Source organism: Erithacus rubecula, assembly GCF_903797595.1.
Source record: "Erithacus rubecula genome assembly, contig: scaffold_577_arrow_ctg1, whole genome shotgun sequence".
NCBI lineage: Eukaryota > Metazoa > Chordata > Aves > Passeriformes > Muscicapidae > Erithacus > Erithacus rubecula.
Window position 1 is genome coordinate 10,122 of NW_027635761.1, and position 16,019 is coordinate 26,140.

At 49.4% G+C, this 16,019-nt stretch overlaps 1 protein-coding gene across 1 annotated transcript; it reads right to left on the reverse strand.

The window, feature by feature from the left end:
• Nucleotides 1-14,540: 14,540 nt before the first annotated feature.
• On the reverse strand, nucleotides 14,541-15,550 carry LOC306816424 (uncharacterized protein; the record flags this gene model as incomplete). The annotated part of the gene is made up of 3 exons (XM_079332861.1): nucleotides 15,496-15,550; nucleotides 15,118-15,193; nucleotides 14,541-14,963 (listed from the first exon to the last, which is right to left on the reverse strand). Coding segments are annotated over exons 2-3 (460 nt in total), but the record flags the coding sequence as incomplete, so codon positions are not given.
• Between the last annotated feature and the right edge of the window lie 469 nt (nucleotides 15,551-16,019).

Sequence of the window (16,019 nt, forward strand, 5' to 3'; positions counted from 1 at the left end):
CGTCAGGAGGGATGTTCTTTACCTTTCTGTTCTCTTTTGCTCTACTCTTTCGGCTCATGCAAGCTCCCATATTGATTACTAAAACAGTATGCTTGCTTTCACACAAGACTGCTACACTTACTTTACACAGTTCACTCACTTACACACACTGGTACAGCCACACTTTGCTTTTACAAACAGAGAATTTACACACACACTCTACTAGAATAGAATGAGTTAGGTCCTAGCGAGGACTGCGGTCCCCTTCCCTAACTGAGTCAGGTTTTAGCAAGGATTGTGGTCCCCTTCCCCAACCGACTTAGGTCCTAGCGAGGATCGCGGTCCCCTTCCCCAAGCGAGGATCGCAGTAGAACTGTGATTCCCTTCCCCAACTGAGTTAGGTCCTAGCGAGGATCGCGGTCCCCTTCCCTAACTGAGTCAGGTCCTAGTGAGGATCGCGGTCCCCTTCCCTAACAAGGTTAAACTGGGATAGAGCCGGTCTCTAGCCGGGCCCCGGTCGCCCCCTCCCTCTACTCTTCCCAGTTGTCAGTGGGACTTGGGTAAGGTCCCAGCGGGGCCCAGATACCCCTTCCTAAACCCTCGTCCCTGGGGGCTCGGTCCCAGCGGGGCGCCGGCTGCCCCTTCCTGCACCCCCCTTCTTACACAATGTCGGGTTCTAGAGAGGGTCTCCCCCCCTTCCCCAACCAAGTCCTGGGTCCTAGCGAGGGTCTCCCCCCTTCCCCAGCTTTGAGCCTAAGCCCCAAGGAGATGCCTCTCTCACACTCTAGGCCTTAGTAGACCTCACTCGCTTCCCCCTTTTCCCGGCCGGCCCCCTCGCGGAAGTCCGGAACCACGGTACTCAGGGGTCCACACTCGCTTCGGGGTCTGAGCTGCCAGCCCCCGTCTCATTCACACCACACTCGCTCGCCTCCCGTGCCCGCCGCCGCTCTCCTTACCAGCGCTCCCAGCGTTTTCCTGGTCCCGCGCTGCTCCAGGTCCGGGGTGGCCAGCTGGCCCAGATGGTCTCTTCGGGGTGGCGCCTTCCCCTCCGATGTCCTCTTCTGGGCGTGGCTCCTCCCGGTCGAGCCCCCAAATAATTGTAATAAACGGAGCAGGGCCAAAGCCTTTATTAAATAGCAGCTCTTTTATTGAAGAATTGGGGAGGCGTCGCCAGGGGCCGACACCTGCTGCTACTTGCCTAGGCGACGCTGGAAGGAGGTTCCCGTGCAGTCCTGTCCGAGGGCAGGAAAGGGAGTTCCAACCTCACAGGCACTTCCAGAACTCCATTTGGGCGCGTTGGTCCAGGGGTGCCACTCTTCTCAACAGCTCCTTAGTTTATGGGTAGTTAGGACTTCCACTGAAGAGGTGTTTCTTGGGAACTCTGGAAACTTTGCATATGGGGCAGTGTCTTTTGATTGACAGGGGGCAGCAGCAGGCAGCCAGAAGCGAAGTGAGGGACAGGGCAGAAGTAGGAAGTGATTGAACTAGAACTGGGATTGTTTGGCAAAATACAGATGGCCAACATGGGGATACAGAACATGCATATCAAGAACAGTAAGTTGCTTAACATTTTAACAGAGGGGACAACTTTTAAAACTATCTGTAATCCTTAATTTTATGGCTGCTGAACCTATTTACCTCACTCTGGGGCGCCTGCACGAAGTGAAACGGCGCGGTCTGGCTGGCCGGGGCTGGGGATTGCAGCAGGGGTGTGTTTATCAAAGCCGTGGACACAGCAGAGCGCTGGGCATGTAACGCGCCGGGCACAATGGGCTCCACGTGCGTAATGGTGGCGGCGCCTGGCGGTGGGGGGGGCAGGGGAAGCCATGGGCAGGGGGGAGGAGGGCAGGGGCGGCGCGGCGGCAGCAGCAAGCAGCGCGGTCGCGGCGGGGCAGGGGCGGGCAGGCACGCAGGGCATGCACGCAGGGCCGGGGTCGATACGCGGCTGCACGCGGGCTGGGAGTCGGGACAGGGACGGCTGCGGGCACCGAGGGGGCGAGGCTGGGACGCAGCAGAACAGCGGACGGAAAAGCGAGGATGGCATCCGAGGCAGCGGGATCGGGGGGATGAGGGGGAAGCCAGCGGCAGGACAAACGCAAGGGGTCCGGGAGCCGCGGGAGGGGCAGAAACAGGTGGGAGGGGGGGCGCCGGGGGGACGGCGCCAGGGACAGGTGTGGCCACCGAGGGGGCAGGCACAGGAGAGGCAGATGGCGCGGGGGAAGGGGCGGTGGGAGCAGCGGGACGGGTCACAGAATCAGGGGTAGGGGGAGCGGGGTCTGGAACGGTGGGAGAGGAGAGCGCAGTGGCAGGGGTCTGTGGGAGCGGGGATGTCAGGGCTGCGGGGTCCGGGAGGAAGATGGAAGGCTCATCGCAGCGCGAACTGGCGATCGTGGGGGTGCAGCAGCCACAGGCGGCTGGTCAAGCAGGGTGGTCGCAGCAGGCTGACCCTTTCCAGCAAAGAGCTGGACCAACGCCCTACAGGCTGGAACTAGCTCTGCAGCTCCCATATACTGGCGGGAAATATCATTAAAAAGCTTAACACCAACCATGTCCCAAAAGTTCCTGGTAAAAACCGCAGAGTGGTCTGTGTTCGGGAAATTAACTAGGGTCCACTCTAGGAGGTTTTTTATCTCCTGCTTAGGCAAATCAGTGTGACTAGAGCCTAATAAATGCTTTAGTTGCTCATAAAGAGCTCTCTCGTGTGCAGAGTTTGTCTGTCCCGTTATTGGTTTAATATACTAGCCTCGGTAATCGCAGATACAGCGTCCAGTGTCGGGCCCTCCTCAGAGACGCTGGCCAGGCAGTCTCGCGGTGCAGGGGGCGCTATGCTCCCAGTCCCTTCCTCTGAGCTGTGCCTCAGGTGTCGCTGTGCAGCTGCCAAGCGCACTCGGGGACCTCCCTGTCTCCAGACTTAGAGCGATAGCCCAGGCGGGGCCAAGCAGCAACGGACCGTGCTCTGTGCACAAGGCAAACTCCCGCTGAGCTGCGGGGAGCGCCCTGGCAGCGGCCCTCGAAGAGCTCAGGCACCACCGGCCAGCGGCAGCGTCAGAGCCCCGAGGCCATCAGGCAAATCCGGCCAGAGCTCGGCTCCCCTCACTCGGCGGTTGCCTTGATAGAATGAGCTTAAACAGCTCCTGCCCAGAACGCTGTCAAACAACGGAAAGCCGTGCTCACGAAAACCGAGGAAGTAATTAAAAGTAGGTCTAGTTACCGTTCATAGAAAAACGTTCCACAGTGAAGAGGGTGAAGTAGCTGGCCCGTTAACACGTTGGGCGGCAAACTGTGGGACCGGGGGGTTTCTGGATGGTCGCGGGACAGACTCAGGAGCTTATTATTTGCTGTTCTTCAGGGTTGTATTTTATTATAGGGCGTGGGTATAAGAGAGAGCTTAGTGAAAATTTAGAGATTAGAGGTAATAAGAGTGGAGAGGAAGAGCAGGGAGGGAAGAGAGGAGAAGCAGGAGCAGAGAAGAAGTAGAAGAGAGCAGGGAGAAGTAGAAGGATTTTCCATTTGCAGTACAATAAGTATTATTCCATAATGAATATTCTAAATTCCAATAACCAATCCAACACAATATACTAATTTCCTACTATTTGCATGCAACCTATAGGAACAACTAAATTACCATGTTTTATGGCTTTACCTTTATCTTCAGATCTTTACTGCCAGGCTTGAGACAGGATATCTGCTACTTCTTTGGCATGTATTGTATTTGGTTTTATCTAAACAAAGGAAGAGGTCTCAAACCTTAACATAACTATTTTCAGCATCTATGTCAAATACTGCTAACATCTCTATTTCATCTATTGTTTCAGAACTGCTTGCTAGGCATTCATAAGTCTTTGCTATTCCTTCACCAACAAGGGACAGCCCAAGAAACCGATAATGGTACCCCAAAACACCTGGGAATAGTACCCCAAAACACCTGGGAATGGTCCCCAAAACACATGGGAATGGTACCTCAAAAATTCAGAAATGCTCCCCAAAATTCAGAAACTTTCCCTCTGAAACCCCAGAATGTTCCCCAAAAACCCAGGAATGGTCCCCAAAAAATCCAGGAATGGTCCCCAAAAATCCGGGAATGGTCCCACAAAAATTCCGTAATGTTCCCTCAATAATTCAGAAATATTCCTCAAAAATTCACAAACATTTCTCCCAAAAACCCAGTAATGTTCCACCAAAAAACCTGGGAATGGTCCCCCAAAAACCTTGGAAATGTTAGCTCAAAAATTCGGGCATGGTACAGTTATAAATGTGATTCATGCTAATTAAATTGGAACTATATTAGCAAAATTGTTGCTTTATAATCAATAGAAAAATTGTATTTAATTGTTATAGAGCAAAAAGGATAAAGGAAATGGTTAAACAAAGCAGATGGAATCATCCTCCAGTTGTTTGGTGGGAGTGAGGATAGTAAGGATATAGGTCTAAAACAAGCACCTAGAAATAAAACTTTTGACTTGAGTTGAGCCAGATTGGGAACATTCCAGGCACTGGACACTGGACTAAGGCCTGTTGTGGGAACATATATTTAATGATATAATCCTAAGCTCAGTGCGCCTGCACTCCCTGCGAGGTCACACAGTGAACACTGAGGAAGACCCAGAACCTTCATTGGAAACAAGACTCACCTTCAAGGAGTCCCTGAGGAGCCTGTGTTGGGGATGGACCTCAGTGGGACCCATTAATGCTTTGAGACACTTTGGGTTTTTCTTCTGACTGGGGCTCCTGGAAAGGTTTGTGCAATCTCTTCTCAGGCCCTGAGGTTCAAGGGCTCAGCACCAAATGCAACACGGGACTCACTGGGATCAAGTAAGTCCTGACAAAACATGGCTCTGCCTTTCTTTCCCTCTGGTCCAGGGCAGTTGATTAGAAAAGTTTTTTTTTCTAGAGTTATGGAGAAATATTTCAAAGAGCTTCTTAGAAATAAGTGTTCCTATTTTAAAGAGTGTCTTTTCTTACTGTTTCTCTTCAGAGCAGAGTTGATTGCAGCGTTCTGTGATTGGTATTGATCCAGGGTCTCTCTTCAGGAGATCTGGCCTGCTCAGAGAAGCTCTACCTTGAGGTCTGATCCAGTGTGGACAACCTTGCTCCACATTGCCCAACCCCATCCTGTGTGTCCTCAATCACCTGGGATCTGCTTTGGTTGGAGATCTGACAGCATTCATGAAACAGGGATTTTCTTCCTTTTCTCTTTTTGAAGCAATCAAAAGCTCCTGAGTTTCCCCATTACAAACAGACACCCTTCTTAAGTGTGTGCCAAGAAGGTTTCTCTTTCCAAGGCAGAGCCATGCAAGATCTGTTTTAGGCCTTTGGACTCCTTGGTTCCACAATGCCCTGTTGTGTCACCATGGACTCTGGGTTCTGTGAGGCTCTGTAGTGTCACAATGGATGTTTGGTTCCATTGAGTCCCACAGTATCACAATGGTATTCTTTTTCCTGTGGCAACCAGCAGCAAACCCCTCTGGCAGAGCCACATGCCTGGGAAGAAGGAGGATGGGGGACATTTGGAGTGATGGTTTTTGTCTTCCTTCGTCACAGTGCTGTGGGGTGGGGCCCTGCTGTCCTGGAGATGGCTGAACAGCGGCCTGCCCATGGAAGGGGGAAGAGACAACAACCTCTGTCCATGGAAGTACAACAGCAGAGATGTCAGGCCAAAGGCTGGCTTTAGAAATCTGTTAGCAGCAGAGGAAACATCAATGTGAGAGGAAAGATGTGTGCTAATGTCTTTACAAATCACTTCATGGGTGAAGGGATGGCTGTTAGGGTCTTTGCAATGGGTTGTAAAGTTTCTACTGGCTTTGGGCAGCAGGTTTGTTACTGGGACCACACAGCTTGGCTCCTGAACCAGACAAGAGTCTGCACAAGGCTGAACTTCTGAACTTTGGGGGGAAATGCCAGATTCAAGGGGGAATATGGGGTACATGGGTTGGGAAGGCTGTATCTTCTGAGTACCTTGGCCAACGGGGAAGGGAAGAAAGTAAAGTGTGGCCGGGAGTTAAGGATAAAAGGAGGCTGCACTCTCTGAAGCCTCAAGAGAGAAAAATCTGTGTGTGTGTGCCCTGTAAAGATGCCACCTCCTAGGATAGTGGCTGCCTTTGGTGCACCAAATGTTTCCTCTCAACTGACATCAGGAAACTGGGATGGTGAGTTTTGTTTCCCATGGAAAAGAGCCAATGTTGATATCCAGGGGCCTCTAACTGGGAGACTGGGCTTTCACCTGCTAAAATTTCATAGGGTGCAGGATTTCTCCCAGACCAAAGCTGCCACCACCAAGAAGCCTGGGTGCTGTTGAAGTGGCAAATGCCTACTCATAACTGACGTGTGGAAATGGGGATGCTGATTTTGTTTCCTGTGGATAAGATTAACTGTTCATGTGCAGAGAACACAGGCCAGCCCTGCGCTCTCCAGGCAGGGAAAGCCCCGGGATGCCCCAGAGGATGGAGCACGGCCGCTGCGGGGTGTCTGCCTGGCCCCTCTGCCCTCCTGTCCCTGGCCATGTCCACAGTGGGTGCCATGGGGCCAAGCTGGCAGCAGCCATCAGCCTTGTGACAAGACCTTGAAGTTCACAGTGTTGTGGAACTGAAGCTTCAGCACAGAGACCTTTCCAACCTGATCTGCCCTCATTCCTCTGAGTCTCTGCAAAGAACACGGCGCGGAACAGAACGGCAGGAGGGGCCTGTGTGTCCCAGGGCTCTGGATTTCCACCGCTTGAGCTCCACAGAGATGCAGGCAAAGTGAAGAAGCCAAATTTTATTGATGCAAAGCAAAGCAAAGGGCTGAGCTGAGGGGAGCAAAAGGGATGAGCACAGTCTGAGGACTGGAGGGAGGGAACAGGACTGCTGGTAAAAGATCGAGAGTGGCCTGGCAAGCTCTTTCTCCAGCTCCCTCTTTGCTCTTGGTGGATGTAGAACATTCCACAGGAAAGCAACTGGTGCCACAAGGAGTGGGCGGCATCAGGCAGCTCTGGGGTGAACCCTCAGGACTGCTGCATCCTGAGGGAACACCGTTGGCCTTGACCTGTAGGCACCTGCAAAAGCTTCAAATCGGCTGCCTCAGCTTCCAGGACCTCTCTTGGCCATATCCTGATGTGTGTGCAGGACAACTGCGAGGCAATGCTGGGACCCCGCGGGACAGGGGCAGCTGTCTCGTGTGCACGTAGCACCCCGTCACGGAGCTGGGCTCATCCCAAAACCACATCAACCATCTGGTGTCAGCAGAGAGGAGCAAGGAGCTGGCTACTGGCAGGGTGTCTCAGCCGGGCTTGCTCCACAACACGCCCCCGTTTGAAGGGCTGCTAATGCCCAGCTGCCAGAAATGCCGTCCTTGTTCTCTCCAAGGTGCACAGGAAGAGCCAATGAGCAGGATGCCTTAGCAGGCAAATCCTCCAAGCCTTTGCTGATCCAGGGACACAGCAAGATCAGCCAAGACTCTCCACGTTGCCTGGCCCACACAGCCCAGCTCGGTGCTGGCCCTGGCCCACAGCAGCTTTCACCAATGGAGAGGCAAATGCAAATGGCCAAGGGTTGAAAAGTTAACATATCGAAATATCCATTTATTACACTCCTGAGAACTCCCAAAAAACCCCAAATTGCCCCGAATATCCTCCAAAAGTTAACTATGTTTGCTCCTGGCACGCATGATTTGTTGAATCAGACCCTTTGGAGAGCAAGGCACAGCAAAAGAGCTAAAAGAGGATTTGGAGCCTAATTTGTACAATCGTTTGGAATTCTGGGGTCCTCTGGCACAAGTAATAGCATCAAAACTTTCCCCAGGTGTTGCTGCTGCTCAGGCATTGACTACGCTTAAGAAGCTGAGATGTTGAGTGAATGAACAGCTGAATATCACTTCCACTGTTTTGAAACAAATGCTTACAGATGTAAATAGCATTAGACACCCCACACTGCAGAATAGAGCTGCTATAGATTTTTTGCTATCAGCACATGTGCACGGGTGTGAGGATTTTGATTGGATGTATTGTATGTATCTTTCTGACCATTCTGCATCCATTCACGAGAAGATCAAACAACTACAAGATAACATGAGGAAGTTAACTGTGCAGGATTGGGGTTTGGATGAATGGTTAGAAGGATGGGGAATACCTGGGTAGTTGAAAGATATAATCAAAGGGGTTTGGATATTTATGTTCAGTTATTAGCACATTGTTTTTTCTATAAATACAATTAGATGATTCGCTTGATAAGATAGAATATGATATGATATGATATGATATATATGATATGATATGATATGATATAGAATATAATAAAAGATAAGATAGTATAAGGATAAGATAATATAAGAATACAATAATATAAGGCTAGGATAAGATAAGACAAGATAAGATAAGATAACAAAGATGATTTGGCTGGTACAAAAAAAGAAGGGGAATTGTAGTAATGCTGAACAAGGTTGAGATGCTGGTGGACATGTCTGTACAAATCTGGGCCTTGTGTGGTGTGCACCAGCCAAAACCCTATTTAGTTGCTATGATTTGCTGTTCAGTTCTTTCTGCATATTTTGCTGTTTGTTCACATGCTTCTTTCACATGCCAGCTGCTTTTGTGCATTTCTTAGTTTAGACCAGTGTTTATAATAGGTGCACAGCATGAGAAAGTTTTAGGAGTTTTTTTGATAACTTATTTGAAACCCCCCAAGGCCGCTGGAACATAAACTATGCTAAATGGGGAGAGAAGAAGTTGAAAACACAGAACACCAAGATTAGAAGATTCAAGATAACAGGAGGTGGTGAAACTGCATGTGACCACCAATTACTGACTCTGGGGGGTTTGAATGGGTGGATCAACACCCTAAAATTACCAATTGTAGAGTGTGTCCCCACATGGGTGATGGTTCTAGAAATGGATAATTAGGGTGAATTATAAACAATAAATTGGCTTCTGCAAAATCATAATGATCTGCTGTGCAGAAGTTCAGTTTGTTCCTGCCGGGGCTGTGCCCGATAGGGCAGGACCCCATTCCCTACAGGGCAGGACCCCATCCCATATAGGGCAGGACCCCATCCCCTATAGGGCAGGTCCTCCATTCCCTATAGGGCACACCCCCCATCCTCTATAGGGCACAGCCCCATGTGTTAGGAAGGATGAGGAGTTGACAGGAAGGTCTCACAAATGTGTGTGTATAACAGAAAGATTTTTTGAATGCAGAATTGGAAGAAGGAAGAGAGATGAGAGCAAGTTTTGATGTAGAAGAAAAGAATTGCTGAGCCAGTCTTACTGGGTAACTGAGAAGGCAAAGGCTAGTGAGTTGGAAGGAGCTTTTATGACTCTGAGCAAAGGATAAATCCACCACAAACAAAAGATGTTTTCATCAAGGAAAAGAATTTTCACAGGCAAACAAAAATACCATGTTGCAAGTAGAGAAAAGATCTCAGGATTTTCCGCTGCAAGAAAATTGAAAAACAACTTCTAGCTTAAACTGAAACACACAAACCTTTTGTGATTGGAAAATAGTAACAAGAATATTGTAATGTCAGTAGGTATGATAGGCTACAGGTGATAGTGAAGGCATTGAGTGGTTGTCACGTCTTAGGATGCTCTGTAATGAAAATTATTTAATGCATTGTAACCAGAACTAGAGGAAGCTTTCAGAGGAACCCACAGATGTGGCTGTCAGGCTGTGGGCTGGGCTCTTGTCACCCACAGCCTGTGAATTGCTGTATCACATGGATACAATAAACAGCATTTTAAAAGATAAATAAATGACTACATCATTTGGATATAACAAGCAGCATTTTAAAGAGCTAACCTGGAGTTCTGCATCCCTCATTTCAGGGTCTGACAATCACAGAGTCTTACATGCAGCAGCTTGACGGAGTGTTTTGTTAAATTACTTTCTTTTCATTTATTGCCAATTCATGCCAATTTTATTTCTTTTGGATAATACAATCTCTGATGACTAAAAATAAGCGCTTGTACTGAAAGCAAAATAACTGAGAACACTGTGTCAAAATGCTAGAGGCTCAGTTCTAAAAACTCAGCAACAAAAAAAAATAGCTTGAAGCGGTTAGTGTTGACATTTACACTTTTTTACAAAGACAGGAAAATGCCAAAGTATTTTTTACACTGCTCTATGTAGGGATTTTGCAGGTACTATATCTTTGTAAATGATTTACTGAATCCTACACAGAAATTGCAGGAAACAGAGTTCTATCTGCTCTTAAGATTCAATTGCAGGAATTGATAGGAAGTTGAAAGAAAGCTGTGAGTCAGCTGTGAAAAGTGGTGTGCAAGCAAAGGTCTTTTACATCAGCAATCCCATAACACCAAGGGCTCTGCACTGTTTTAGTTAGACTGTGCAGATGTCAGAATATATGATTCTAATACAATTTAGCATGGCCAAAACTGAGGTGAGTCACACTGACATCCAGTCTGGTTTACTCACACTCCAATTTTAAGTTCTGTCATGGCTGTCAAAAGCTTCCCATTGCATTAAAGGATGCAGGTTCTTCTGCTGCATGCATTAAGGAGATGAAGAAAACAGAAACTTAAATTTGAGCAATTGCTCTGTTGTCACTAAGAACAAAATGGATATAAGTAATAAAAACCTCTTAAATGTATGCTAGAGAAAATTCTTCCTGGTCAGACACACTGAGTGAGCATGGCTGTGTCCTGGTCAGTGTAAATACAGCCAATCATCCATTTGGGCATGTCCTTAAAAACTGCACACGGACTGCACAGTCCTGTTAGGATACCTGCATTTGTACTGCAGTGTGAAATACAAGACCGGGTGCTGGGCAGGGGGAAACTTGTTGCTTCCTCTGAGTGCAGTAAGGAGAGTTTTAGGGAAACTGCCATCAGCAGAAAGATGAAAGATAATTCCTTAGAATTTGATAATTATCTTGTTTTGAAAGATAATTCTTTTGTTTCCTGCATTTACAGTGCCTTTTGATCTTTTGGGAAACAGAAGTTGCCGATCTTACTTTCATCAAGCTTAAGTTTTCAGAGTGGTCCACACAGTTCATGGTATTCACAGCAGTGTCTGGTCAGTCACATGCTGCTGAAGCTCTTCTGAAGATCACTTTTAATAGATAATTAGTATTTCAAAGACCACTGGTGTGCAATGACTACAGTACAATGACTGGAATGTGAGAGCAGTGAATTAACTTGCAGTGCTGCTGTGTTCTGCACAGCCTGGCAGCTAAAGCAGCAGTCCCTTTATTTGATATGCTCTGCCCCTCTGACCTGTCTCATAGCAGGCAAAGCACAGATTTTACTGCTGCCTGTCTGTCATTAAAGTGTGTCTGAAGGTGTTTTGCAGTTAGGGAGGGCATTAAAAATGCCACTTCAGTCAGTGCTGAGCTTCAGTGACAAAAATGCCACAAGCTGCTGTTGCTTTGAACGTGCAGAACCAAAGTCCTGCCAAAACACAGCAGTGGTGATTTGCTGATGCTGTGTCTGGCTCTGTTGCCGTGGAAGGGTTATGGATCAGTGAAAAAACAGCAACAAGACACTCTCTTGCTTGGTGCAGAAAAGACAAAGAAGGAGCAATTTATTGAAAGAAACCATTGCCTTAAATAAGACAGTTCGTGGAAAACAAAATACAAACAGATCATTGGTCAGAGAAGGAGACACATTTCCTCCCTGATTCCACATGGATCTTGCAGGTTATGATTCCTTGTATAATGTTAACAATAGAGAAAAAGTCTCCAGCTTGGAAAAAATCCTGGCTGGAGCTGGGAAAGTTTCATGTTTCCAGAAAAATACACAGAACTTGAGAAAAAAGGCCTAGCTAAAATTTGCCTAGGCCTTCAGCAGTCTCCACAATTCCCCCTTTCAGTTTTTAAATAAAACAAAAGAGAAGTGTTTGTAATCCTCCAGAGGGCCCTTTGTCAAAGGAGAACAAACACCACTCCTCAGGAGATTTGTGGATACCTGAAGTGCCTAGGGAACTCTTCATACCTGGTGCTTTTAACAAACTCAATTCTAAAACTTAATTCTAATTACAATAACAAAACCCATCACCATTCCCCAAACATATACAACAGTGAAAAAATCAACCACTAAGTAATTATTCTAATACAACAATGAAAACTATATCAACAGTTCCAACATGAACAGGTGAATGTCCATTCTCTGCTTGAACAGGGATCACCTGGTCAGTGTTTTCTCTGGTTGGTGTTTGCTGAGCTTATCAGCATGTGAAAGCTGAGCTGTGATCACACTCTGCCCCTGGTGCATGTCAGGGCAGACACCTTGATGGTCAGTAGCAAAGACCCAGGCATGTCTCATCTGAAGCCTGAAATGAGGCAAAGGTGATTCACAATAACTGGATTGGTTAGATCTTTTCTTTCTCTTTTTCCAATCTCGCTGTCCTAAAATAGGAACAGCATCATCTGTTATGATTCTTTCTCTTGTGTTTACAATAAAGAAGAAATCTCTAGCCTGGGAAAAATCCTGGCTAGAGGCTGAGAAAATTTCATGGCCTGAGAAAAAATACTTAGAACTTGAAAAAAAATGCCTAGCTAAAATGTGCCTAGGCCTCCAGCAGTCTCCACAACTGGGACTGGCACCGGCTGTGGGGATTGGTTGTGGCTTTAGATCTTCCCAGAGCAGAGCAGTTGCTGGCTGCTGTAAAGTTGTTTCTTGTGAAGGCACGTCAGGCTCCAAAGGCAAAGAGCCCAAGGCTCTCCAGTCCCTGTTCAATCTCTCTGCCATAAAGTCCCGATGGAAGCAGGAGCAGCTCTCTGCTGCAAGAGGTCGAAGCTGCGGCTGGTGCAGAGTCTCCAGAGGCAGATGCTCCCTGGCCTTTCTTCTTCTGTTCTTTTCTTCCTCATCTTCCTCTTCTTCTTCTCTCGTGTGCTGGTAGGGGTGATGAGGATGGTGGTGGTGGAGAAAGAGAGAGCGATGACAGAGGAGCAAGAGAGAGCGCTGGCTCCAATACGCGGATTTTTATTGACAAATTACCCAATGAGCCAAAATCATGAACCTGACGAATTTTTCCTAAACCTATTAGAATTCCATAATACTAAAGTCTACATATAACTTGTGCAAATGGCCTATCTGTTCTATGTGAAGAATATATAAAATATTCCTACGGTCATTTTATTTTGTCTAGAACTAAGTTTTTAATGTCTCAATGCAGCCACTACTTTATAGGACATTCCACAGCTTTTGTTTTTATGGTATTTAAAACATATTTCTACATACTTCACACTAAGACTTATACTTTTACTTCATATCTATGCTACTTAATATTTCTAATTCCTTATACTAAAACTTAGACCTCTATTTAATATCTGTGTGGTTTCCTGTAATTTAACTTCACAAAATATTTTAAATTCAATTCTTGCATAATGTTTGCTTTTGGAGGGGGTCAGAGAGGCTTGTCTGTTCCACTCCAACAACTGGGAATGGGGACAGGGACAGAGAGAGGGGACTGGGAAAGGGACTTCAGAACTGGAATGACAACAGGAACAGGGAATGGGATTATGGGAACAGAACAGGAAATATGGAAATAGAAATTGGGGAGAAAATATGGAATGGGGATTTAGAATATGGGACAGGGAACAGACATGGGGATAGGGCAACAGGATTGGGAATGGGAATATGGGAAGGGGACTGGAAATATAGAAATGGAAATGGAACAGGATCAGGAATACTAGAAGGGGAACAGGACAGGGAATATGGGACTGGGAATATGTGAACGGTAACCAGGCAGAGAATACAGGACAGGGAATGATACCTGGAATGGGATCTGAACTGGGACGGGGGCAGGAGTGCTGTGAGACAGGAATGGGCTGGGGAAAAGGGCAGTGACAGTGTGGAGAGGAGGATCCTGGAGTGGGGACAGCAGGAGCCGGGTCAGGGGGAAACGGGGAGGGTGTCAGGGCAGGGGGTCCTTGATCAGCTGCCCCAGAACCTCCGTCAGCATCTCCCAGTGCAGCCAGAGCCGCTGGGCCTGGGGTGCCCAAAGCCCTGAGCAACCCCCAAGGAAACCTGAACTCCCTGGAACACAGAGTCCCCCACATCCTCTGGAAGATGCCCCTGTGTCTGCAGGCATGTCTTAGTTCAATGTCTTCATTTTTACCCCAGTACTGGGTGTCTGGGAAGGACAAAGAGAAACGTAAAGAATATCCAGGCCACAAGGGAGCCAGCACGAAGCTTTTCCTGCACTCAAGGCACTGGCAGGGCTTCTCTCAGTGGAGACTCCGTCAGTGTTGGGTCAAGGTAAATCTTCTGGAGAAGCTCTTCCCACACTCGAGACACTTGTAGGGTCTCTACCCAGTGTGGATGCGCCGGTGCCTGATGAGGTGGGAGTTTGTCTTGAATCCCTTCCCGCAGTTGGAGCAGGAGAAGGGCCTCTCATCCCTGTGAATGCGATAGTGCTTCAGAAGGCTGGAGCTGCTCTCAAACATCTTCCAGCATTTATCACACTCATAGGGCCTCTCCCCTGTGTGGCTCCTCTGGTGCACAGTCAGGCCTGAGCTGTCGATGAATCGCTTTCCACACTCCTCACACTCATAGGGCCTCTCCCCAGTGTGGCTCCTCTGGTGCACAGACAGGCTTGAGCTGTGGCTGAATCTCCTCCCACACTCCCCACATTCGTAGGGCGTCTCCCCTGTGTGGATCCTCTGGTGCACAGTCAGTTGTGAGCGGCAGCTGAATCTCTTCCCACACTCCCCACACTTGTAGGGCTGTTCCCCCGTGTGCATTCTCCGGTGTATGATCATGTCCCATCTCCTCCTAAAGCCCTTCCCACATTCCGAGCACTTGTGGGGCTTCTCCCCATGGTGAAGCTGCTCACGCAGCCCCAGCTCCGAGCTCCGGCCGCCTCCCCGGCCCGGGCTGGCTCTTTCCTGCTGGGATCCCCGGGCTGTGCGTTTGCAGCCCCTCCTGCTGCGGGATCTGCGGGGCTTTTCCTCCCCGTTGCATTCCTGCGCCGTGGAGCCGCTGCAAACGGCCTCTTGCCCGAGGCTGTGCCGCGGGGATTTGTCCTCCCTGCTGTCCGTGCTCAGCTCCTTGTCTGGGGGAGGAAGGACAAGGAGAGGATGGGATTTGCCTCCGTGCCAGAGGCAAGGGCAAGGAGATTTCCCCAGGGCTGTGCTGCCGCCGGGGCCGTGCTGGGCTGGGAGATGGAGCAGGACACAGGGGGAAAGGGGCACTGACTTCCTCCTCACCTGCCTGCGGCTCCTGGGACATCGACCTCGTCCTCATGGCCTCCTCGTCCTCAATGCAGCCTAAGTTCGGGAAATCCTGGTTTGGGGGGGAAAACAAGGGCTGAGCACGTTGGGTTTGATGGTGGCGCTGCCCAAGGGCAGCTGGAGCAGTCAGCGCCCCTTTCAGCCTCGGGGGCCCGGAGCCCGCTCAGCACCAACCTCCCGCACCCCTCCAGGCTGCCGGGGGTTCCCCGGCTTCGGGATCGTCCCTCCGCGCTCTCCCCTCTCCGGGGCTCGGCTTTGGGCTCCTGCAAATCCAAACATCTCCTGAATCGCAAAGTAAAGCCCTCCCGGAGCCCCCCATGATGGATTTGGGGCGAGCTCCCCCTCCCCACTCACCTGCGGGTTCTTGGGGGGGCGATTCTGCCGCTCCCGGGGGACGCTGCGGTCTGTGCGGGCGTGCGGCAGAAGCGCGTGGTTCCAAAATCGATCCTCCTCTTCCTGCCGCTCCTGCTGTGTCCCTCCTCTTCCTCCCGCTGCTTCTCTTCCGTCTCTTCCCGCTCCTCCTCTTCCTCCCGCTGATTCTCTCTCCCAGCGCAGCCAGAGCCGCTGGAACTGGGGTGCCCAACGCCCTGAGCAACCCCCAGGTCCCTCCCAGGACCCCTCAAATCCCTGGAACCGAGCGTGCCCCGCATCCCCGGGAAGATCCCCCCGTGTCCCTAAGCAGGTCGTTATTTAACATCTCTATTTTTACCCTGGTTTTGGGTGTTTGGGAAGGACAAAGAGAAATGCAAAGAAAATCCAGGCCACGGGGAGGGAGTGGAGCCCCCAGCCAGGTGTCTTCCCAGCACGGATCAGCAGCACCAGGGCTCAGGGGGGCTCTGCCCACCGGGGGTCCCTGGGGATCATCCAGCGCGGATCCT